The sequence below is a fragment of the Cetorhinus maximus genome, chromosome 20 (genome assembly GCF_964194155.1).
Source record: "Cetorhinus maximus chromosome 20, sCetMax3.hap1.1, whole genome shotgun sequence".
In the NCBI taxonomy this organism is placed as follows: domain Eukaryota; kingdom Metazoa; phylum Chordata; class Chondrichthyes; order Lamniformes; family Cetorhinidae; genus Cetorhinus; species Cetorhinus maximus.
Genome location: NC_135898.1, coordinates 71,673,295 through 71,699,185, shown reverse-complemented (window position 1 = coordinate 71,699,185; position 25,891 = coordinate 71,673,295). Strand labels below are relative to the sequence as shown.

General features: G+C 43.3%; 1 protein-coding gene across 1 annotated transcript in view; it reads right to left on the bottom strand.

The window, feature by feature from the left end:
* Window positions 1-13,982: 13,982 nt before the first annotated feature.
* The window catches only part of dpysl4 (dihydropyrimidinase like 4), a 40,685-nt gene continuing 28,776 nt past the window's right edge, over window positions 13,983-25,891 (bottom strand). Inside the window, exons 12-14 of the mRNA XM_078564911.1 lie at window positions 20,559-20,738; window positions 18,672-18,837; window positions 13,983-15,987 (exon numbers count right to left, since the gene is read on the bottom strand). Of these exons, the coding sequence (XP_078421037.1) occupies window positions 15,896-15,987; window positions 18,672-18,837; window positions 20,559-20,738 (438 nt within the window). The 3' untranslated portion in view covers window positions 13,983-15,895. The remainder of the gene's footprint in view (window positions 15,988-18,671; window positions 18,838-20,558; window positions 20,739-25,891) is intronic.

The following is a 25,891-nucleotide window of genomic DNA, read 5'->3' as shown; positions in this document are numbered from 1 at the left end:
CAACAGGGAGAGAGAGAGAGAGAGATATCGCCTGCATTGCAGGGGTGACTAGTTGGTCTTCTTCTTGCTGTCGTGCACACACAGCACACCAGCACACCAGCACACTAACACTGCTCTACAGCTAGCTCTTTAACCCATTTTCCCTTGTGTATTTCTGTAAGGGAAAAAAAAACATGTCTTGCGCCCAGAATCGGTTTTCTTTGATCTCTGACCATTTTACACTTTCTTACGTATGAATCAACAGGAGATGGATTTTCGATGACTACTGAGACATGGTAATCAGCCTTTTGTCTCTGCAACTACAGGAGATTAAAGTTCAGTCTTTAACATCTTTCCTATCTCCCTTCTAACTAGCTCTGTTTGAACAAGGCCATGACACCTTTTCAGGTGCGACATTCCATGTTCTCTCAGGACAGGTCTGTCAGTATTTTATTAAGTTACAACACATTAAACACATACACATGGCTACCAATTACTACTATCATAACTTTTAACAAATTCCCAGACTAATTGCCACTAAGGCAACAGCGACCCATAGATTTTTAAGCAGACACCAGGCAAAGCATTTTCACCTTACAAATTTATTTTTGTTCCTTTGCAGACACATTGGTCGGTTTACAGGCTTTGATGTTACATTGCCTCAGCTCTGCACACACAAAACTGCTATCCTTATACCTAGCACACCTCATTGAATGTAAATTCTCATTGTATCACCAGCCCCTTTGAACTCCACCTCTTCTAACAATAAAACTTCTTTTATAGCACCAATTTTATTAGTAATATAAACATTGCCTGGTCTCTGATAGCTAGGTGCCAGAATTCACTTCCCTTCTTGAACACTCTATTCAACAAAATGCAAATGCACTCTACCTCTCTTACATCTCAAAACTAGTATACAACAAAGCACCCAGACTAGCTGGCTTTAATCTAATTAAGACACTCCCATAGACTAACACTCTATTTTAAAAAAAATTTCTAAGAATGTTATATAAATTAATAGCTTCATGACAGGGGGCATCCTTATCAGGTGCCCGAATCATCTTAACTGGCCCCTCTCGATCCGGACGAGCAGCGACTCTACTCCAAGCCTCTCCCGGATTGCTGAACACCTCACCCTGTCCCGGAGACTATGCCCAGCAATCCTGTGGGGAAGCCTCATTTCCGTCGCTTGTACCCACAATCTTATCCTTTTGCTCATTACCCACAGTTCAGGACTATAGGTGAGGATGGGGATGTAGAACGACCGGTAAACTGAGAGCTTCATCCTAAAACTCAGCTCCTGCTTCACCAACACAGCCCGGTAGAGCACCCGCAGAACTGCAGCCGCTGCACCGATCCGCTGGTCAATCTCACGCTCCCCCGGCCATCACTCGCGAACAAGATCCCAAAATACTTGAACTCCTCCACTAAGGGAGGCTGCTCCCCCCTCACCTCGGGAGAGAAACTCACTCTTTTCCAGGAGAGAACCATGACCTCAGATTTGGTGGTGCTGCTCCACATCCCAGCCGCGTCACACTCGGCAGTGAAGCGTTCAAGTGCGCACTGGAGATCACAGTCGGAGATCACAGTTGGAGATCACAGTCAGGGATCACAGTCGGAGATCACAGCCGGAGCTCACAGCCGGATGAGGCAAGAAGCACAACATCATCTGCAAACAGCAAAGATGCCACCCACAAGCCCCCAAACTGGATTCTCTCTGTACCTCGGCTGCACCTTGATATCCTGTCCATGAAAATCATGAACTGCAGTGGAGAGAAGACGGACCCTTGGCAGAGTCCAACGCCCACCTTGAATGAATTTGACGTAACGCCCCAAATGCTGACACAATTGTCGCTCCATGAATAGAGGGACCTGATAGCACACAGAAGTGGCACCTGCACCTCATATTCCCGTAGCACCTCCCACAAAATATCCCGAGGAACACGGTGGTATGCCTTCTCCATGTCAGGTGGACTGGATTAGCAAACTCCCACGAACCCTCAGATACAGGAGAGGGCAAAGAGCTGGTCCACTGTTCCACAGCCGGGGCTGAATCCGTATTGTTCCTCCTGAGTCTGAGGTTTGACTAACGGGCGCGGTCTCCTCTCCAGCACTCTGGCATAGGCTTTCCCGGGGAGGCTGAGGAGTGTGATCCCTCTACAATTGAAACACACCCTCTGGTCCCCTTTCTTAAAGATGGGGACCACCACCCCAGTTTGCCAATCCAGCAGTACTGTCCCCGCCTTCCATGCAACATTGAAAAGGCGCGTTAACCATGACACCCCAATATTGGCCAGAGCCTTCAACATCTCCGGATGAATCTCATCCACTCCTGCTGCCTTACTGCTATGGAGGCCCTTGGCCACCTCAGCGACATCAGCAACAGCGATAGATCCGATCTCACTGGAGGGTTCTGGCGCTGCCTCCTGTAAGAAGGGCGTGTCCATGGGGTTGAGGAGTTCCTCAAAGTGTTCCTTCCACCTCTCGGCGTTCTCCTTAGTTGTGGTCAGCGTTTCCCCACCCTTGCTTGGGTGACATCCTGCTGACCCCTTGAAGGCACTGAATGGTTTGCCAGAACAGCTTCGATGCCGTCCAATAGTCAGTCCCCATGACCTCTCCAAACTCCTCCCAAGCCCGAGCTTTCGCTTCAGCGACCGCTGCTGCTGTAACCCTCCTGGCCTGACGGCACCTCTCAACTGAATCAGTGAGCATTGCCCGGAAGGACTCTTCCTTCAATTTGAGGGCCTCCCTCACCACTGGTGTCCAACTGCAGATCCTAGAGTTTCCACCAGAACAGGCACTGACCGCCTTCAAGCCACAGCTTTTCGCGGCCACCTCAACGATTGAGGTCTTGAACATGGTCCATTTTGACTCCACGTCCTTACCCTCAGCTGGGATACAAGAGAGATTCTTCCAGAGGTGGGAGTTGAAATCATTTTGCACAGAAACATCTGCCGGGCATTCCCTAGCCACCCTCACAACACGTCTGGGCTTCCCGTGACTGTCTGGCTCAAGTCCGATGCACCGAATCCAACTCAGCACCAAGTGGTGATCAGTTGACGGTTCTGCCCCTCTCTTCACCTGAGCGTCCAGAATATATGGCCTTAGGTCCGATGACACAACTATAAAGTCGATCATCGACTTTCGACCCTGAGTGCTGTGGTGCTAGGTACACTTATGAGCATTCTTATGATCGAACATGATGTTCGTTATGGAGAATCCATGACTAGCACAGAAGTCCAATAACAACTCACCACTCGGGCTCAGACTGGGGAGGCTGTTCCTCCCAATCACCCCTCTCCAGGTATCCCCATTGTTCCACGTAAGCATTGAAGTCCCCCAATCAAACTACAGAGACGGCAGGTGGCACCCTATCGAGCACCAATCCAACCGCCCCTTAGAAAGCATAAACGCAAGCAGCAGTCAAAGTTTTCCTTTCTGAGACCTGAAGCCTCATTGAGGTGACCCTCTTGTCCAGTGGTACAAACTGCGACTGTGTGGCACCCTGGGGGGTGCTTGTGAGTATCCCCACGCCCGCTCAGGTCCTCTCACGGGGGAAAGAGAGAGACTACCTTCGATCAAGAAGTTTGGTTCCAGAGCCAACGCTATGTGTGGAGGTGAGACCAGCTATATATAGTCAATACCTTGTTTGTCGCAACAAGGTTAATTTAAAAGGGATTCCTTCCCCCGTGGATACCTTTTCCCAGTCCAAATGTATATATTTTTAAAAGGCGCCAATTTAACCAGGTTTTCGTGAGTCAAAGAAAGAGTAAGTTTATTAGTTACTAAAAACCCGAGAACAATAACAAAAACACAACGCACATACATACAGATCAGAAATGAGAAGCTAGGAGTCCAAATAAAAGTTTAAAAAGATATAAAAACCAGTCTTTGGCTTGTCCATGATGCATAGATGATGAAACAGTGCAGACATTAAGCTGGGTGATTCCGGTAGAGCTGGGTTTGGTAGTTTCGCAGTGGGTTTGGAGACACTTGGTTCTGCAGGGTAGCTGAAGAGGCTGTCCTATTTCCTTTTTGATTGTGGCTTCTGTTGAACCTTGCCTCCAGCAACAGAGAGAGAGAGAGAGAGATGTTTGCTGCAACTGCTGGGCTGACTAGTTGGTCTTCTTGCTGTCGTGCACACACAGCACGCTAGCTTACACTGCAATGCTCTGCAGCTTGCTTTTTAACCCATTTTCCCCAGTGTAAGAGAGAAAGCAAATGTCTCGTGCCCAGGGTCTATTTTCTTTGATCTCTGACCATTTTACACATTCTGAGATATGAATCAACAGGAGTTGGATTTTAGATGACTGCTGAAACGTAGCAATCAGTCAATTGTCTCTGCAACCACGGGAGATTAAAGTTCAGTATTTTGCATCTTTCCTATCTCCCTTTAAGTATCTCTGCTTGAAGAAAGCAATGACACCTTTTCAGGTGTGACATTCCATGTTCTCTCAGGACACATCCATCACTATAATCCATATAGGAATTTTTTCCAGCCAGTGGTCACTTTACATTATCAACCATCTTTTGCTCAGCGCCCTTGCTTGTATTTCTTTAAAAACACGCACGTCTTCCTTAAAAAGTTCAATACACCTGTAAGTAATTTGCGGCTGTAAAAGGCTTTTCATGACAGTGTCCAGATCTCTCCTCCTCCCTCCTCACAGAGTTCCGCTCTCTGCATCCTCTGCTCCATGTCCTGATCATGTTGCCGACCAAGAGGCACTGCAACAACTGTCCTCATACTTGGGTGAGACATTCATCTGCCCTCCCAGATTATAACCATCACCTGCCAAAAAACAGCTCCAGGCGAATACTTCCACAAACTCACTGTAAACTGAAGCCTGTCAAAAACACCTCACCTGCAACTTGTTGAGTGCCGCTTTAAATAGCTTTAGTTCAGCATCCATTCTGCAGCAGAATGCCTGACCTCAATGTAAAGGAGGCTGCATCATGAGCAGCGAATACAGTACGCTAAATTGAAAGAAGTACAAGTAAATTGCTGTTTCACCTGGAAATAGTGTTTGGGGTCTTGGACAGTAGGAAGGGAGGAGGTAAAAAGGTAAGTGTTACACCTCCTACAAACATTATAGAGTAGTTATAGTGGGGGATTTTAATTACTCGAATGTAGACTGGGAGGCGTAAAGGGCAGAGAGGGGGAAGAATTCCCAGAGTGTGTTCAGGAGAATTTTCTACAGCAGTATGTGTCCAGTCCAACAAGAAAGGATGCACTGTTGGACCTGGTTCTTGGAAAAGAGGTGGGCCAAGTAGATCGAGTGTCAGTGGGGGTACATTTAGGAGACAGTGATCATTGGATCGTAAGGTTTAGGATGACAGTAGAAAATGTGCAATCCAGAGTAAGAATAATTAACTGGGGGAGAGCCGAATTCAATGGGGCAAGAACAGAGCTGGGCTGGATAGACTGGAACCAAAGGTTGGTGGGAGAAACTGTAGCTGAACAATGGGCTACCTTCAAAGAAGAAATGTTTCAGGCACAGTCAAGATATATTCCCTCAAAAGGGAAAGGTAGAGCCAACAAATCCAGAGCTCCCTGGATGAAAAAGGAGATAGAAATTGAGATAAAGAAGAAAAGGTGTGCTTCTTTTTTTATTCATTCAAGGGCTGTGAGCGTCGCTGGCTAGGTCAGCATTTATTGCCCAGCCCTAATTGCCCTTGAGAAGGTGTTGTTGAGTTACCTTCTTGAACCGCTGCAGCCCCTGTGGTGTAGGTACACCCACAGTGCTGTTAGGGAGGGTAGAAAATACAATTGGGAACCAAGTTGAATACTGAAGGTTCAGAGGAGAGGTGAGGAAGCAAATAAGAGAAGCAAAGAGGGATTATGAAAGAAGACTGGCAGCAATAATAAAAATATGGGAAAATATTAAATTGTCCATTTTGGCAGGAAGCATAAAAAAGAAACATATTATCTAAATGGTGAGAGATTGCAGAGCTCTGAGGTGCAGAGGGATCTGGGTGTCCTAGTGCATGAGTCACAAAAAGTTAGTATGCAGGTACAGCAAGTAATTAGGAAAGCTAATAGAATGTTATTGTTTACTGCAAGGGGAATTGAATATAAAAGTAGGGAGGTTATGCTTCAGTTGTACAGGACATTGGTGAGATCACATCTGGAGTATTGTGTACAGTATTGGTCTCCTTATTTAAGGAAGAGTGCAAATGTATTAGAAGCAGTTCAGGGAAGATTTACTAAGCTAACACCAGGAAAGGGTGGGTTGTCTTATGAGGAAAGATTGGACAGACTAGGCTGGTATTTGTTGGAGTTTAGAAGAGTAAGAGGTGATTTGATTGAAACTTTTAAGATCCTGAGTGGTCTTGACAGGGTGGACATGGTTTCCCCTTGTGGGACAATCTAGAACGAGGGGTAACTGTTTAAAAATAAGGGGTCGCCCATTTAAGACAGGGATGAGCAGAAATGTTTTCTCTCAGAGGACAGCAAGTCTTTGAATCTCCCTTCCTCAAAAGGCAGTGGAAGCAGAAGCTTTGAAAGTTTTCAAAGCAAAGGTAGATAGATTTGTTATAAACAAGGGGGTGAAAGGTTATCGGGGGTAGGTGGGAGGTTACAGTCAGGCCAGCCATGATCTTATTGAATGGCGGAGCAGACTCGAAGGACCAAGTGACCTATGCCTGCTCCTATCTTGTTTGCTTGTTCATTCAAACCCTATTCCAGTCTCCTCTCCAGCCACACTCTCAGGCTGAACCTGACTCTTCATAATCTTGGTGTCCTGTTTGACCCTGATCTGAACTTTAAGTCCCACATTCTGTCTATCACCAGGATCGCTCACTTCCAACCTCCACATTACTGCACATCTCTATTAATACTTATAGACTTTTAGCATTTCCAGATTAAACCACTCCAGCATCTCCTTGCTCTTTAGCCTCCCACCCTCCACCTTTTTTTATAAATTTCAACTTGCTCATGTACTTGTCGCACACTGAACCATACTTGCCAATCACTCCCATTCTTGCTGACGTAAATTGTCACCATATTTCCTCAATGTATTCAATTCAATTCAAGTTGTACTTGTTACAACTCGCTTCGTGACCTCGTCTACGCCATGCCTAGAATCTCCTCGAACCTTCTATCTCCTTCTGAACGTCTAGTTTCTCAGAGACTACTTTGCACTCTCTCCAATTTCTTTACCATAAATGGCAAAGATTCCAGTTGTCTTATTCCTACTCTTTGGAACTTCCCCCACCTCAAACCTATCTTGATTCCATTAAAACCCCCCTCAAAATTAAACTAGCTTTTAGTGACTCCTCCTAATCTCCTACTTAGCTCAGTGTGCGTACCTTAATAGTGTCTATTTGTGAGGTGCCTTGAGAGTTGAAGGAGTAATAAAAAGGCAAATTGCTGTCAATGACAAACTGACTTATACTTTGTTAAAAGACGATTTTTTGGCCCCAAGTACTTTGTGACAACCTGCATTGAAAGCCATTTTACTGCAAAGAGAATTGTGTGATTTATGCAAGTAAGGAATGATGAAGAAAATGGAAGGCATCATAGGCTAATGGGACAATCTAGCTGCTGAGAGATAAAAAATGAAGAAATCTTCTCCATTTGCTGTAATTTTAAATACATTTTCAGTTGATATTCCATGCTGGGTTATCACCATCTACTGGTGACCTGTAACAAACACTTAATGGTTATTAAGCATTTCAGGTGTAACACAGGCAGCTGTGAATTTGCAATTTCAGTATTGTAAAAAAAATCTGACTAATTCAGGTATGTGGACTTTATTATTTTTATTCATACAGTTGTTCACAATATGATGTAGAGAAGCCTAGGTTTGTTCAATGTAACAGATTGAGCAATATGATAAAGGAGGTTTGTGATCCAACAGTAACATCAAACAAGGCATTAATTAGTCACCTCTCAAAGTTGTAAAATATACTGAACACAATTTGTAGTCAAATTATAAAGAATTATTTTGAGGATATATAACTTTCTTCTACAGATTAACATATTCTCTATTGTCAGGTGGTAGTAAAATTAAAACTGAAATATTTTTTGTTCCTCTTTATTGTGTTTTCCGCCATGATATTTTCAAAGCCTGTTTGTTCCGGGGCTTCTTCTCCAAGTTCTGATGGCTTTCCTTCACTCATGACCATGTTCCAACACTTCTAAGTTGTCCTCCATTCCTGTCCACTGCTCCAGTCCAATATTTGATGCTCCTTGGTTCAGGCCTGCACTGCACTCTTGAGCATCCAACCCACCTTCACAGATACTGGGCCAAACCCTCTATGGAGTGGCAATCACTGTCGGATTGGTTGGGGGGTAGTTGGTGGGTACGGGTGATAGTCAGGAATCTAGTGGAGGGGATTACAGGGGTGGGGAGCCTTCTAACTTTCCCTGAGTGGCTATTTTTGCTAAGAGAGGCGGAACCATTCAAAATCTCTGATTTAAATTAGAGTTTTGGATAGTTCCATATGCAGGATAATTGCCCAACAAAAGTTTAAGCTTCCTGGGCATTCCTTGCATGGGGCCTCCAGGTGGTCTCGCATGCATCTTCTGGTGTACCTCCGGGGTACGAGCACCTCCCACCCCCAGAGATCAGAAGTTCTGGACCATCAACAGGGTCAAGGCACAGTTTCAGCAGATGCTGAAAACCATATATGTCCTCGAGAACCGTTACACTAAACTATGGAAGTGTTACTAGACTCCAGCTATTGATTAGACTTAAACTCCCAAATAACAATTAATGCTCCATGCCTCTCTTAATCATCATAGAGTTAATGGAGGGAGTCCATCATACAGCACCAATAACCTATTCAGTAATGTTCAGTTTGGGTTTCACCAGACCTTGTCCCAGCCTTGAACTAGACATGGATACAAAAGCTTGAATGCCAAAAATGAGGTGAGATTAACAGCCCTTGTGATCAAGGCAGCATTTGACCGAGTATGCCACCAAAGACCTCGAGCAAAGCTGAGGCCAACAAGCATTAAGGGAATAAAACTCTAGTGGTTGGAGCCATATCTGGCAAAAAGAAAGAAGGCCTAGACTGTCTCTAACCAATCAGCCTAGGTTTGGACATTACTGTAGCAGAACCTCAGGCATAACCAACTTCATCAGTGATTTCCCCTTCATCAAAATGTCAGGAGTGTAGCTGTTTGCTGAAAACACCAAGGGAGGAGAAATGTGTTTACTTTGTGCTGCTTCAAGAATATGCACATTCCCCGGGAGCCGACAGTGTTGCCAGCCGCTACCTGCACAGCCCGTGCCTCGTTGAAGAAACCTAGAGTGGTGCTATGCGGACAAATTTCTTCCTCTACAGTGTTTAGCTCTATTGAGAGCTTCTCTTTTATTCAAGCACCCCATGTCAGGCCTACAGCAGGACTTGGGCAACATCCCAACTTGAGCTGACAAGTGACAAATAACATTCACACCACCTACCTAGTGACCATCTCTATCAGGAAAAATCGCAGCCACCATCTTCTAATTCTTGCTGGTGCCTTTATTTTAGAGCCCCATAACATTCTGGAGTCCCTTTGCCCAGAAGCTTATCTGAAACAGTCATATCAACATTGTGGTTAAAAATGTATGGCAGAGGCTGGACAGACTCTGCAACAAGTGCCTCACCTCCTGACCCCTACAAGCCTCTCCACCACATTCAGGTTAGGATCATAATGGAATATCCACTTGAACCGGCGAGTGCAGCTGTATTAACACTCAATAAACTCGATCCCATCCAGGACAGAGCATATTCCTAGATCAGTGATCCTGCCACTGGATTCAATACCCAGCCTGTCCACCATTAAAAACCCGAGTGCTGATGTAAGTGAGCACACTATCCCATTAACAATGGGGCCTGTGTTTGAATCCAAACAGTACTCATAGATGGGTCATTTTTTCTGCTAGAATTGAGTTTTATGATATAACTTGTCACAAAGTGTTACTTAAAAATGCTAGAGTGGGAAATAAAACATTCCATTCTAGGTTCTCTTCTGAGGTAGGGGTTAACAGATGCTATGGGGAAGTGGATTCACTCTGTACCTGACCATAGTATATCTGATATGGAAGCTTTTGTTGCTGATGATGGAAACTGGAAAATCATTCAATTGGTTACAGACATCCCTCAGGGTGATTAGCAATAAAAATGGTATTGGTATTTATTATTGTATCTGTTTTGGTTCTATCATTGTCACCATCCCAATTTTGCTGTTCAATGAAGAAACCATTATCGTAGTTCTGTAGTTCTAACCATTGATCCAACATGATAATGCTTAGTTGTTACTAAACTGTAAGCTATACTTCAGGCTGTGCCCACAGTTTTCTGCACTACTAGTTTCCTGCATAAGGACATTTGGAGAGCTCATTCAGGCCATCACAAATGCTATGGAAATTTATAGAAATATATTCAAAATACATATATTTCCCAAGATGTAATCACTCCTTTCAACCCAAGAAACAACTTTTCTGGTCAGTATGATACTCCTTTGTTAGAAAATGTTAATGGTATAAATGAGAGAGGCAGACCCATATGATTGCAATAAGTAATTAAACTGAGAACTGATCATTGGTTCTAAATTTTGCTTACAAATTGAGGTATATTTGGAAAACACAAGCCATTTTAAAGCAGCACTATCCTTGTGTAAAATTAATTTACAGCATTTTTGTTGCTAGGGGAGGGATAAGACCAAGAAATTGCACATCATCTCAATGCGTTGATGTATCAAACTGTGCTTTACATCATTGCATTTGGCAATGATGCACAAGACGACGTCTCTTCCTGCAATGAGTGGTAAAGTTGAACAATGAACAAAATAGGTGTGATTTGCTCGATGGGAAAACAATTTTTAAAGCTAATGCAAGTCTGTGCTTGCGAAACTCAAAACACAGAGTCCAACATTAGATGTGATTCTGCGATTGGACAACATTTGCTAAACAATCCTGAATGTGCGAAGAAACACACTGAGAACCAATTTAATATTATCAGTTGGGCTCGGTGTGGCTCACCTACGCGTGCTAGAAGCTACATATATTAATACATAGGGCAAACAGAAAGAACACATACATACATTAAACTTTTTTCAAATAAATAAAATAGACTACAGCCATTCTCCCCAGGGCAATGCCCTGACCAGTCAACCTGCCTGATTTGAATTTAAGCAAAGTTTAACAGTTAATTGTCACTCATCAGTTAAAGGGTGCCATTGCCATGGAAACCAGAGTCTACTTGCCAACCAATCAACACTCTTCTTATGCAGTATAAATTGTTGTTCCTTTTACATTTGGTATTCTTATGAATTGTCCTGATGAGCGCAAGACAAAAAGTTTCAACAACATCCTTTTTCAGCAATACTAAAGTTAATATTATAGAATGTTTTTCATTGGCAATGGTGGGTTTTTCAGCTTTTTCTAACCATGATGGATCAGTAAAGTTTAGTGTGTTTTTATTATTATGATTCCTGGTGATTAAGTGTAAAGCAGATTATTTCTACATGTACAGAAGTATGTGGCAGCACATATCCAAACCCTTGATTGTCTAGGAAATGCTGTTCAACCTTAAATTCTAGGTTTGTCGTAAGATGTAAATTTTATTTCAATTTAGCCAAATGTTTATTCCTATTCAATCAAATAGTTATTTCCAAATAAAACCCTCTTGCCTATGTTCTTCATTGCATCTTATTTCACACAATGCAGATTTGATAAGAGATTGCTGAACTGCAATACATTCTCTATATTCCAGGACTGCTTCCAGGAATACTAGTTCAGACGCCACTCTGGAGCTCTCAGTGCTGATCTGTTTATTTACTTTGCAAGGTGAAAATTTCACATTAAGTGAACAGACAGATGGGATGGAAGGAATTTGTTTGCGCAGGCCACTAGACTTGACACTCTGTGTGGCGTTCTCCAGTGATATCAATTTCTCCCCTAAGCTATTTCTCTTAGATCATGTATAGCCCTGGTCCTTCCTCCAGCGGTTGAAGCAAGTCAGTGATAGGAAACCATAGTCTCCTGAGGGAGTAGTAAACCTTACCTCTTCAAGTACTATTCAGCACTTCTGGAGGAAGCAACACTCGAAAGCGTCCAAAAATTTACGTTTGAATTTTAAATGCAGCAGTTTGCAGTTGATACAAAAGTTAGCTGTGGTCGATAGTGAGAAAGAAAGCTGCAGACTATCAATGGGCTGGTCAAGTGAGCAGAAATGTGGCAAATGGAATTCAACTCGGAGAAGTGTGAGATTATAATTTTGGGGAGGGGGAACCAGGCAAGGGAATACACAATAAATCTTAGGGTGCTAAAACATGTAGAGGAACAGAGTGCATGTCCACAGATCCCCTAATGGTAGCAGAACAGGTAGATAAAGTGGCTAAGATGGCATATGGGATGCTTTCCTTTATTAGCCAAGGCATAGAATATGAGTAGGGAGGCAATACTGAAACTACACTAGAAAGAGTATGGAAGAGAATTGCAAAGATGTTCCCAGGAATGGAAAATTTAGCTATGAGGAAAGATTAGATCGGCTGAGGTTGTTTTCCATGGAATAGAGGTTGAGGGGAGGTTTAATTAAATGGATAAAATAATGTGTGGTCTAGATAGAGTGGATAGGAAGGACCTGTTTCCATTAGAGAGGTCAATAATCAGGGTATAGCGAGCAGAAATGTTTTCACCCAAGATGGTGGTGGAAGTCTGGAACTCACTGCCTAAAAGGATGGTAGAGGCAGAAACCCTGATTGCATTTAAAAGTATACTTGGATAAGCACTTGAGGTGTCATAACCTAGAGAGCTATGGACCAAGAGCTGAAAGGTGAGTGAAGCTCGATAGCTCACAGACATGATGGACCCAGGGCCTCCTGCCCTACCATTAATTTTGTATGTTTCTAAGGGGAAAATTTAATACCCCCCACCAAGATGAGTTCAGAGGTGGGGGGTGCATTGAGCAGGGGGTGTGTGGGGTGGGTATCCCGCTGACTTCCTGATTCCCCTACCCCACCAATCAAGCTCAGGGTGGGAATGGTGGAGTTGGGAGTCGGCCTTCCCTCCCAGAGGCCAATTGAGTCCCCTTAAGTAGCCACTTAAGGGCCCCATCTTGCTGCCGCTTGTATTCAGGTGGGGCGGGGGGGACTCACCATCTGGGGAGGCTGTCCAGCAAGCCTATAGGGGTTTCCTGCCATCTACTAGGGGGCGTTCCCTCGACAGGCAGCCTGTGCCTGATTGAGGGACCCAGCATCGGGAAGGCAGGAAAGCCACCCCTTCTACCCTTGATTCCAACATTCCCCTCCCGGCCCTTCACTGCCAACCCCCTTCCTGCGAGCCCCATCCCACCCACACTCCCTCCATCTAGGGATTCATCAACAATCCAAGTGTAGTACTGGCAGTGGCCACTGCTTCCGGCGGGTGGAATTTCAAACTGCTCAGGGCTTAATTGAGTGGGAGGCCCGATGCTATCCAGGTAAATGCCTGATTACATGGTAATTGTGTCAGGCCTCTCAGAAAGAAGCGACAAGGAGCTCACAACTGTTTGCCAACCGGTGGGCGACACCCCCCCATTGCACACATTAAATTCCTCCCTGCATTTCTAACTAATTTATTGTGCATAGTTCAAAATGTGTTCGCAATAGCAAAAGGCACTCAGAGCAAGGTCAGATATTTATCCAGAATGATTTCCCAGTTGTGATTCAGAATAAGTGCTAGTCAATTAATAGAATGGTTTTCCATGGCATCAGTTTATGAAAGATCATCAACATGTTTTGAGAATCTCTTTTCGCATAGCTGGTTCATTGATGTGTTTATATTGGTTGTAATTTGAAGTATATGAAAAGAGACAGAAGAAGCCAATTACCCGACACCTTGTCATTTATAGAAAAAAATAGTTTGAGAATTGACTCAGCTGCCTATGCACTCTAATGGGAACTATCAGATCGCAATATAGGTAGACAAATTAAACTTTCTCTTTCTTAGTTTATAGTCAGTGCTGTCATGAATCTATGATTATTGGTGCAGTGCCCCCTGGTGTATGTACAAATGACGAACACCAAAGCGTTCATTTTCCATAACATTTTTATTTGATAAAGATGAACCATTAGATTGAACCAACGTCACCTTACAAAGTTTTTCAGGCTTTGTACGTTCTGTAAAATTCATTAGTAACTCTGACAGTGCTTTATCCGAAATCTGAAAGCTTTGGCTTTCTAATCAAATCTAGATAAATTGTAGATGCTCATCAACACTAGAATCTGGTTCAAAAGCAGTTTATTTTGAGTCGGATTATCAGATTTAAGTCTAGCACTTTGAAATAAGACACAAGTCTGTTTGAATTGCATGTAGTTGTCTATATGTGTGATGAAAACTTTTCAGGTTTTCCATAATCTGATTCAATTTGACTAAATATGAGAAGGTTTTGTAAAACATTCTGCTATTTCCATGCAATAGGTCTAATCTGATCATTTCATTCAGCCAGTATAGAGTTCAAAGGTTAATATTGCACCCTCTAGCCATCTAATAGAAAAGTTTCCCATTTTTGTTACAGGCTACTTTAGAACTACAGTCTGGTTCAGTTAAGATCAACCATTCTTTACAAATCATAAAATTATAAAACAGTTAAGCCACTAAAGTCATAATAGCAGAAATTAGCTAAAGTCAATCGAGAAAGAGTTAAAAATGAAGCCTGCACAACATATTTCAACTATTCAAGCCTTCTCAAAAAGTTCAAGATACTTTAATGACATTCAAGCAAAAAACAGGTTAAACATACAAGACAACACCACTGCCATTTTAAGATAATACCATTTGCTTTGTACAAAGACCAATATTTTGAAATTCATGGCATTTCTGTTACTAAGGCTAACAAAACATTGTGAGCCTAACTTCTCCATTTAGTAAACTAGTACAATGTTTACCTCACTTGCACTAGTGCTAAATGGCATTGCACTCCTGGTTAGTTCAGTAAAGGGAAAATTATTACTTAAATAAACTTAGATAAGTGAGCAGTATAGCCTCATCTGCACAATTGTTTCCATAATACATAGAAGCAGTAGAAATTGGTGACATACAAGAGGCAATTCAGGTCTATTGGGATTAAATTTCACCTTCCCCGCTTGGGTGGATTGCCCATCTGTTATAGAAGGCACCCAATTATCATTGTCATTGATTACAAAGGAAAGAAAATAGTTGGAGTTCCATAATAGGCAGGCGAGCCACTCTGCCACATTACTGCCCAACTGTTCAGGTGGAAACTACCCTCAGTACCCTTTAAAGTTTAAACAAGTCACCACCAACAACACCTAACACATTTTCACAGCCATACTTAAGGTCAAACCTAAAAATGCACTTTTAACGTGAGGAAAAATTATGCTTTTTGGTTCGCTAAAATGTATGTCTTGCTAATTGTTAAAAACTTTGAAAGGTTACTCTGTCAATAGTGCATATGTAAGAAATACTGGTCTCACCACAGCAGCTTGGGTTACTGTTGGCATGTGGCTGTAGAAAGTTATTAAAATACTTTAGAACCTCAATATTTTTGCAATCAGTGTACAAGTTACATTGTTTTAGACTGGTACACTCCTGTGGTAATACAAAGTAAGTTACACATTACCTTCAATATCACTATCATGCTTTCAAATGAACCACGAATACAACTTTACGTAGTCACAACAATGAAACAACAGTTGTCTCAATGCTTGTTACACACTTCCCAATTAAATCAAATATTAATATAAATTAATGGTTATTTTTATAATACAAAAACTGTACCTCTTGAATTATTTGGCAGATCAAAAAGTATCCAAATGCATCATTAATCAGCTAAAGGCAGTGACTTCATGACCATCTTTTGCAGCAAAAACTGTACTGCACAAAGCTGCTTGTGAGAATATATCTGAGCCTCAGATGACAAAACTTGCAGCAATATTAGGGCTCTGAGATTATCACTTTAATCAGATATTTCTGGTTGAAATTCAGCCCAGAGTTGTTATGTTTGAACGGCCACCAGGGGGTGCACTGATACGCTGAGTAGGACGACGAGGAATGTGATCATCAGCCTGGGTTCCTGGAACAGAAGAAAGAGCAAATTCAGACTGCATCTCGTCAGCGTGATGTTCTTAATAGCATTGTTTTAGGACATTTATTTGAAGCTTAATCTATTTTCAAAATCCATTTTCAAACAGAATATTTGACGTGATTTAGGAGAAACCGGCTATAAATTAGCACCAATAAAATTTCACATGAAATATTTTCTCATGCAATTGCTATAATACTCAGTCTTTCCACTGATGCACTCTTGTGCCACTTTCTTTCTTCATCCCAGTAGATGCATGTCTCCACTGTGGCAGGAGGGGACACTTTGGGGCATTCGTCCAGCTGAGGGCAAAGGGAAACGTAAAGAAAGAAGGAACCTGCATTTATTTATAGTTACTTTCTTGCCCTCAGGCCATCCCAAAATGCTTCATAGCCAATGAGATCCTTCTGATGTGTATAACAGGAAAAAAGGAGCTAATCTGCATACAGTAAGGTCCATTAAAAAAAACCAGTGAGGTAAATGACCAGATAATCTGTTTTGGTGTTGCTGCTCGATGGATAAATGTTAGGCAGGGCACCTCCCCTGGTCTTTGAATACTGCCATAAGATCTTATACAATCACTTGAATGGGAAGATAGACCTTATTTATTGTCCCATTTAAAAGATAACAGTTCCAGCAATACAGAAATCCCTCAATACTGATCTACCAACCTACATTTTGTGCCCACACCTTGATGTGGGGCTTGAACCTACAGCATTCTGACTAAGAGTCTAGAGTGCTTCCAATGAACCAAACTGACATCAAAGTCAGATTCAGTGAAATGCAAACACAAAGACATATCAGAACGGAAGTGGCAACAAATCAATGTCGGGAGGGAAGAGGATTTAGAGACACATTAATTGAGAGGTGGACTTGGAAACCAGGAACGTAGCGAAAATAACTTTAGGCCACGTGCCTCACCTCACGCAGTGCAAAAGCTCAGGGAATCAGATGCCATCTCCTGACTACCTCTAGTGCAACTAACAATATGGATTGGGTGCTCGGACATGCAGTGTGTGGTTTCCTGTGTATCATCAGAGGACCAAAAAATAGAGATTCCCACAATCCAAACTCAACAACGTTTCAGTTCAAAGATTAGTGAGGACAGCAGAGTTGTTAACTCAAATCAGTGACTTGGACTTGATTCCAATGTGAGCCATTTTTTTGATGTGTGGGTTGACTTGATCAAAAGTGATTTCTGCCTTGGACAAAATTGACTCAGTTTTAAAAAGAAGTACTTTTTAAAAATTCCCAGCATGATGCAGCCAATCGTTTCAGCTCAAACCACCATGTATGGAATCCAGCACAGGTTTTGTTTTCCTCCTGCCTGATCCCACCTATTGCTACCACTGATTGGTTGCTTTGGAGACTGGACTTCCAGACCCACAGCAGTGATTGGCCAAGCAGCTTGTCAATCGGGGATGGTCAATGGGCCAGATTCCCATTCCCTCCTTTTTTTCATCGGCCTCGTGTGAGGAGTGGCCTGTTTGTTAGAGTCAGCGGAAACACCTGGAGGCGGAGACCGCAACTCAAATTCACAAGTTAAATAAAAGGTTTTGCCTGGTTCTCGCTGGCATGTGCTGCCTACCCCAAAGCCCAAATACAAATAATTGCCATGGCCGCCCCAACCTGACTCTTCCATGGCAGCCTGCAACCCAAGCTTTCCATGGCCATGTGCCTGAACAGGGAGGGATACAGGGGAATCGGCCAGGAGAGAGGGACAGGGAAGGGAGAGGGAAGGACAGGGCAGAGTGACAGGAAAAGGGACAGGAGAAAGGTACAGGGTAGAGGAACAGGGGACAGAGGAGAGGAACAGAGAGAGGGACAGCAGAGAGGAGCATGGAGAGGGACAGCAGAGAGGAACAGGGAGAGGGGCAGGGGAGAGGAACAGGGGACAGGTGAGGGGAACAGGAGGAGGGACAGGGGAGCGGGACAGGAGAAAGGGAGAGGGTGGAGGAACAGGGAGAGGGACAGCAGAGAGGAACGGGGAGAGGAACAGGGAGTGGGACAGGAGAGAGGAACAGGAGAAAGGGACAGGGGAGCAGGTCAGCAGCGCACACAAGCAAAACCTCGACAGTGTTACATGTATTACGCGTACTAACTGCACTGAATGCTGAAATGCTGCGGTTACTTTGGAAATTGCTTCACGTGTAACACATGTATTGCTCTCTTAGACTATATAACAATCATGTCATCACCAGAAGTTGTATCATTTGGTTTTGAAAGTTATATAACTTCTGTCACAAAGCGAACTGCTGTCTGCAAAACATATGGAACGAAGGTGATTGATGGCTCTGCGACGACATCAAATTTCATTCATCAGCTGAAAAGTCATCTTGATAAGTAAGTTTTAACATTACTTTACAGTTTTGATTACATTTTATAGTTTCAACAGTATGATGGTAAAGAATGTGTGAATCCATAAGATGTGTATTTTCAAATACATTCAAACCACAAAGTGATGAGACATGACTTGCTTACTAAGAATGAGGACACTGACTTTCACTTGTGGCTTGATTTAACTTGGAAAGAATTGACTTTGTTACAACTATGGAGAACAGTTTTTTTTCTTATTTGTGTTAGAGATCTAATGACTACATTCAAGAAAGATCAAACATAGGGCTAAAGTTAACCTTCGACATCCTATTAATAATTTATAGCAAATTCATTTTTACCAGCCAGAGTGAATCCAGATTGGTGAAGGTTTCGTGGTGGTTGAATTGGTTGTTTCGCTGGAGACATCCTGGCTGATGGAATAGGTGTTATAGCTCTGGGAACCACAGTGACATCCTGGACAGGACCATCATAAATTCCCCTTGGAACGCCTCGGATTTCAGCCAACTGCAAAAATTGCAACTAACCTTTGATACTGTTCTGCTAATCTGTAAGTGCTGTGGCATTTTACAAATGCAGCTTAATAAGAGACAATCTTCATAGGCAAAATCTAGGAGACATATTAGCGCAAACAATAATTCAGATTTTCTTTCTGACATACAAGTAGGAAAATTGGAGCCATTCGAGAAAATTTGGCATTGCAATGGTTATTAATGCCATCCCACATTATGTGATTAATACTTTACTGAAAATTTCTAACTTTTAAAGGGAGTGTGTTCAAATCTGTGTGCAAGTATTAATGGGTTCTAAGCTCTCCATTGTTTATTTATGTAGAGATAACGAAGAAGGTACCAGCTGCTCAATATATGCATGGAAGACTTTGGGATTCCAAATTAATGTTCAGAAGGAGAATCTGCAAGACCAACAGCTACTCCAGTTACCATGCTAATGTAAGATTTGGAAATGTCAACCATGATTGGTGGTGGCTGAACCTTTTAACTGATACCTTATCTCAAAAATGGCTTCAGTCCTTAGCTTTGCAGAAATGTGCTCTATAAGATTTATAAACTGGTTGCTCCTAAACTGAGAAGGACGGTCAGAAATCTCCAAACTAAAGCTGGGCTCAGGGTTATATTATACTCGACAAATATAGGAAGCATAAATCTGGCAAAGCTGCAAATTTCTGGGAAAAGAACTACTTCTCTAAATTAAATTTGAACAGGAACTTGAAATAAAGCATGTTGTCTGGGCCAGAAAGAAAGAAAAATAGATGGCAGGTCTAAGTAACAGGGAAACTATGCTTTTCCTACATTGAGTATGTGCTCTTCACACAAAGCTCCTTGTAAAAAAGGGGTTACAAAACAATTATACTGTGGACTATTTTTGGTCTTTGGACAGATGATAAAAGGGAATGATTTAACCCCTGTTTATCAGAATCCTTGATTGTTAATCCAGCTCCCTGGATTATTAATCCAGTAACATAAGCAATGTATTTCCATACCCTAAATTATTCAATGTGCAGAATTCTTACTTGTACTAACTGCAGAGCTGTCAATTCTAGTTTACGTTTTCAATTAATATAGAGGTGCAGGGAGGTTATGCTAAGCTTATGTAAGGTACTAGTTAGGCCTCAGCTGGAGTATTGTGTGCAGTTCTGGGCACCACACTATAGGAAGGATGTGAATACATTGAAGAGAGTGCAGAAGAGATTTACAAGAATGGTTCCAGGGATGAGAAACTTGAGTTATGAAGATAGATTGGAGAGGTTGGGACTGTTCTCCTTGGAGAGGAGAAGGCCATGAGGAGATTTGACAGAGGTGTTCAAAATCATGAGGGGGCTGGATAGAGGGGATAGGGAGAAACTGTTCTTGCCTCTAAAGAGATCAAGAACGAGAGAGCACAGATTAAAAGTGATTTACAAAAGAAGCAAATGTGTTGCGAGACAAAACTTTTTCACACAGCGAGTGGTTTGAGTCTGGAATGCACTGCCTGGAAGTGTGGAGGAGGCAGGTTCAGTTGAGGCATTCAGGGGGCATTAGATGATTATTTGAATAGAAACAATGTGCAAGGGTACGTGGAAAAGGCAGGGCAATGGCACTAGGTCACAATGCTTATCCGGAGAGCCAGTGCAGACACGATGGGCCGAACGGCCCCCTTCCACACTGTAACAATTCTGTGATAATTGTCCTGAAGTTGTAATACTGATGCAGTAAGGTTAAATACTGTACCTTGCTTCTTGCTTTTATTCTTTTGTAAACATAGTCTGGGAATGTCTTCTTGGGGATGAAGCGCCCACAGCCCTCTGTGGCATGAATCGTCCCATATTCCAGGACAATTTTACCTTGACTTACAACAACTGAAGGAGCACCACGGCATTCCATCCCTTCAAATATGTTGTACTCAATTGCCTAGGAGACATAATGCAAATGTGATATAACTTTCCATTTCATATCATTTAGAGTGCACTTTCCATGACCAATTTGTCACCTGGATTATTTAATCTATATTGTAAGCATGCTGACTAATTGTTAAAATGATGTGCTCATATAGTTTAGTACTGAAAAGCTGCTGGTGTTTTAGTTTGAAATACTTTGATCTGGTTTCATTATTTCTCTGCAGCCATTTCACTTTTGAACATACATTGCTGCTTCTGTTCATACTTGTGTCCCTTTGTACCTCTCTTGACTGTCTTTCCTGCTTCAATTCTTCCTTTCTCTGAACTCATTATTCTTTAACCTCCTTGTACCACGAGGAAATGTTATTGTGCTAAAATTTTAGGAGGGAAGCAAAGGACAGCAATAACTAGTTGATGAAACAAAATGGGAAGTAAGACTGAAGTGAATGATACAAACTTAAGTGAGTAATGCAACATTTGATGAGGGGGAGTATTTAGAATTAGGTTGAATACTGTAAATGAGGACCGTTATTTATTTGAATTTCCCTGTTGTCCATGTTACAACTGCACTTTACCCATCTGTCCCATCCTCAGATTTCACTACAGGTGAAGGTTTTTTTAAGTAGGAGAAATGACAAAGGGAAAAAGAAAGAAAAGCAATATAAAATGGGTGGGATTCTGAAGAATGAACTGAGAAGAAAATGAGTGAGGAATAACAACAATAGGAATCAGGAGGCAAAGGTACAAGTTATTTTTTAAAAATTCATTTATGGGATGTGGGCTTTGCTAGCTGGGTCAGCATTTATTCCCTAACTTATTACCCATCCCTAATTGCCCTTGAGAGGGTGGTGGTGAGCTGCCTTCTTGAGCCGCTGCAGTCCCTGTAGTGTAGGTACACCCACAGTGCTGTTCGGGAGGGAGTTCCAGGATTTTGACCCAGCAACAGTGAAGGAACGACGATATATTTCTAAGTCAGGATGGTGAGTGGCTTGGAGGGGAACGTCCAGGTGGCGGTGTTCCCATGTATCTACTGCCCTCGTCCTTCTAGTTGGTAGTGGTTGTGGGTTTGGAAGGTGCTGCCTAAGGAGCCTTGGTGAGTTTCTGCAGCGCATCTTGTAGATGGTATACACTGCTGCCTCAGTTCGTGGGTGCTGGAGGGAGTGAATGTTTGTGGATGTGGTGCCAATCAGGTGGGCTGCTTTGTCCTGGATGGTGTCAATCTTCTTGAGTGTTGTGGGAGCTGCACTCATCCATGCAAGTGGAAAGTATTCCATCCCACTCCTGACTTTTGCCTTGTAGATGGTGGACAGGCTTTGGGGAGTCAGGAGGTGAGTTAGTCATCACAGGATTCCTCGCCTCTGACCTGCTCTTGTAGCTTCTGTATTTATATGGTTAGTCCAGTTCAGTTTCTGGTCAATGGTAACCCACAGGATGTAGACAGTGGGGGATTCAGCAATGGTTATGCCATTGAATGTCATGGGGTGATGGTCGGGTTCTCTCTTGTTGGAGATGGTCATTGACTGGCACTTGTGTGGCACGAATGTTACTTGCCACTTGTGAGCCCAAGCCTGGATATTGTCCAGGTCTTGCTGCATTTGGACATGGACTGCCTCAGTATCTGAGGAGTTGTGAATGGTGCAATCATCAGAGAACATCCCCACTTCTGACCTTATGATAGAAGTAAGATCATTGATGAACCTCTTCCATCCTTTATTCTTGGATGAAAAAGAACAGAGAGAGTTAAAAAAAAGTCTGATGATAGAAGCAAGACAACAAGAGACATAAAAAGAAGAAAAGTCAATTATTTAAGTAATGGAACAAATGCAAATATATGAAGGAATTACTGAGTTACCTTTTTCACCAATTTTCATGTTTTTATAATTGTGATGTCCTCTTATGGTATCTATAATTATCTCTAGACTATATAAATGAGATTGTTTCAAAGAGTGTTTCCAGTGTCCTAACAGCACAGATGTTGGTGTATATGGCCTTTAAACATTCAACATTCTGGACCAAGAAGGCATTTAAAATCACATCTATTACTGTAGGATAAGATTTTAAAGGGGCTTAATAGGATAAACATTGAGAACATGGGGGCACAAATAAAGGGCCAATCATAAGGACTGAGATGGGCAGAAACCTATTCACTCAGAGGGATATGAATCTTTGGAATTTTCTACCCCACAGGGTTGTGGATGCACCACCATTGAGTATATTCAAGGCTGAGATAGATAAATTTTTGATCTCTGAGGAAATTACGAGGTATGGAGAGCAGGCGGGAAAGTGGTGCTGAAGCCTGAGATCAGCCATGATCACACTGAAAGACGGAACAGGCTCAAGGGAGCACTCCTGCTCCTATTGCTTACATTTTTCTATTAAGTGGCTGTCAACTCTTGTGATGGTAGCACATTGTTGGAACAGTGTGAGAGGAGACTTCTAGATAGCCAATGCTCTATCCACATTGGAAGTGCTCAATACAATGAAAACAGGAAATAATTGAAACATTCAGCAGATCAGGCAGCATGTGAAGAGGGCAACAGGGTTAATGAGGCAAAAATTAAATAAGCAGGTCCAGTAGCATCTGTGGAAAGAGAAAATGAGGGCAGAATTTTCCCTCCATCGGTGGAGGAAGATCAGGAGCGGGTGGGTGGAGGCGTGTCTTCGACTGGCGCCCCCAATCGGGGTCCGCCGCTATTTCACCTGGGTGGGCCAATTAAGGCCCGGCCAGCGTGACGTCCGCCAGGAAGCGCTATGCGCTCCCTGTGCGGGCGGGTTCCCTGAGCCGAGAGTGCGCTTTTTCGAGCATGCGTGTGAAAGAGCGCACTCATCTCCCTGAGGCTAAGTGCTGCCTCAGGGAGATCGGCTTCAAATGTAAAAATCCTAAAAATAGAAAAATAAAATTTCCCTGACATGCCCCCTCATGTGACACTGTCACATGAGTTGGGACATGCCCATCACTTGCAGTTAAACTTTTAGTAAATTTTTTAAAACCTACATGAAACCTCATTCCACCTGTGGATGAGGTTTCATGCTTTCTCTGAAGCCCACCAGGGCTCCCGGCCTGCCCGCCAACCTTAAGCTTGGATGGGCAGGTCCATGTTAATGAGTTTGTCAATGGCCTCAATAGGCCATTGACAGGTCAGCGGGTCCACAGCTGATTTGGCTGTGCCCCTGCCGACCTGAAAACTGAAATGACGCGGGGTGACGTCGGGAGTTCTACCCGATGTCATCCCGCGTCGGCGAGCAGGCCCCGCCCCCCCGACTCGGAAATTCTGCCCAGAGTTAACGGAAACGTTAACTCTGTTTCTCTCTCTACAGATGCTGCTAGACCTGCTGAGTTTTTCCAGCATTTCTGTTTTTGTTTCAGATTTCCAGCACCCGCAGTATTTTGCTTCTATAAAAATTAAATAAGGCCTGTCAGCGGGCACTGGGATCATAATGCACAATTACCCTGTGCCTAATGGAAGTGATGCAGGTGGCCACCTGCTCATCTCCATGATAGTTGTTAAACACGTTGCTGACTGGCTACACACTCAGCAGGGGGCCCAGGCTTGTATGAGGCAAGCACCAATTAAAACTAGCTTGCACTTCTTAAAGCCACACTGCACTTCTTAAAGTGGAGATGCTTTCTGGCTGCACCAGGTCCTGCAAGTGGCTGGGAAGAGTCTCGAGAGTAGGAAGAAACTGATGCAAAGGAGCAGCAGGCCAGAGAAAGAGCTCCCTTGGTTCTCAGATGTGGTGCTGGAGGTCTTGGTGCAGGAGGTCAAAAGGAATTATTTCCACAGGGAGTACCTCAGATATACACAGTGAAAGCCACGGGAGTAGGCTGCCTTGGAAGTCCTGGCCAGGAGTATGGCCCCGAAGACCTGCTTACAGTGCTGGAAAAAGTTCAGTGGCCTCACATGATTGGTCGAGGTCATTGAATACATCTTCAAACGTCATCTCCTACCCAACACACCGCCAACACACACACACACACAACGAATTGGCACTGCATGTATCTTAAGAGTCCTGTACACAGGTTGGATCTGCATCAGATGAGTCACCAGATACAAGTGAGCTGCAGCTAGATCAGGATGAAAGGATGGAAGGGGTGCTCACAGGCAAATTTTTCTATAGATGACTCAAATGGGGACTTTGATGAGGGCAGCATACAGAAAAAGGTTGATGGGCATGCACACTGAAATGTGTGGTTCATTAATAGGCCTGCAGAGCCTTGTTCACTGTGGAGCAGCCTGGAGGAGTCTGGCTCCAACTTGGCACAAGTCTTCACACAGAGCTTGGAGCAGACCCTTTCTAGCAGAGAAACTCCACACGAGCACATGGACCTGGCCATGATGCAGTGTCACATGGCTGATGCCTCAGCTTCCACTGCACACAAGCAGAAGCCAAGCAACCTCAGAGTGCTGCAGCAGAAGCTCTAACTGAGGTCATGAGATTTCTGCTGTTGCAGTATAAACTCAGCTTGGCGTCATGCTGGTTCAGCCTGCTGCCATTGCAACATCATAAGAAATAGGAGCTGCAGTAGGCCATTCAGCCCTTTGAGCTTGCTCTACTATCCGATAAGATCATGGCTTATCTGACTGTTACCTTGACTCCACTTTCCTGCCTGTCCCCCATAATCCTTGACTCAACTGTCGACCAAAAAGCCGTATAACTCACCCCTTGAATATATTCAATGACCCAGTTTTCACTGCTGTCTGCGGAGGAGAGTTCCAAGGACGAATGACCCTCTGAGAGAGAAGTTCCTGCTCAACTCCATCTTAAACTGCAAGACCCCGTGGCCAGAATTTTACATCCGGCACCCGGGCGCCTGCCCGACCCGAATGGGCGTAAAAACGCGCGAGATGACATCATCGTGTGCTGGTGCAATATTGTGCTCAGCGGGCGCGTGCAAAAGTCGAACGTGCGCCCGCCGACAATTAAGCGGCCAATTAAGCTCATTAACAGCCCAATTGTAAGCAACTTTTCGTGGGCCGTCCAACCTTACAGTTGGCGGACGGGTCAATCGGCCAGGCGGCCTTTACCCTTTTGATGGAACCTCATCCAAGGGTAGGATGAAATCTCCGTTAGGATTTAAAATGAAAATACGTTTCTGAGGGCTTTTTTTTTTTGTGAGGCATTCTTTCAGGTGCCCTTGATTACACTGCATGGACATTTTTTGCA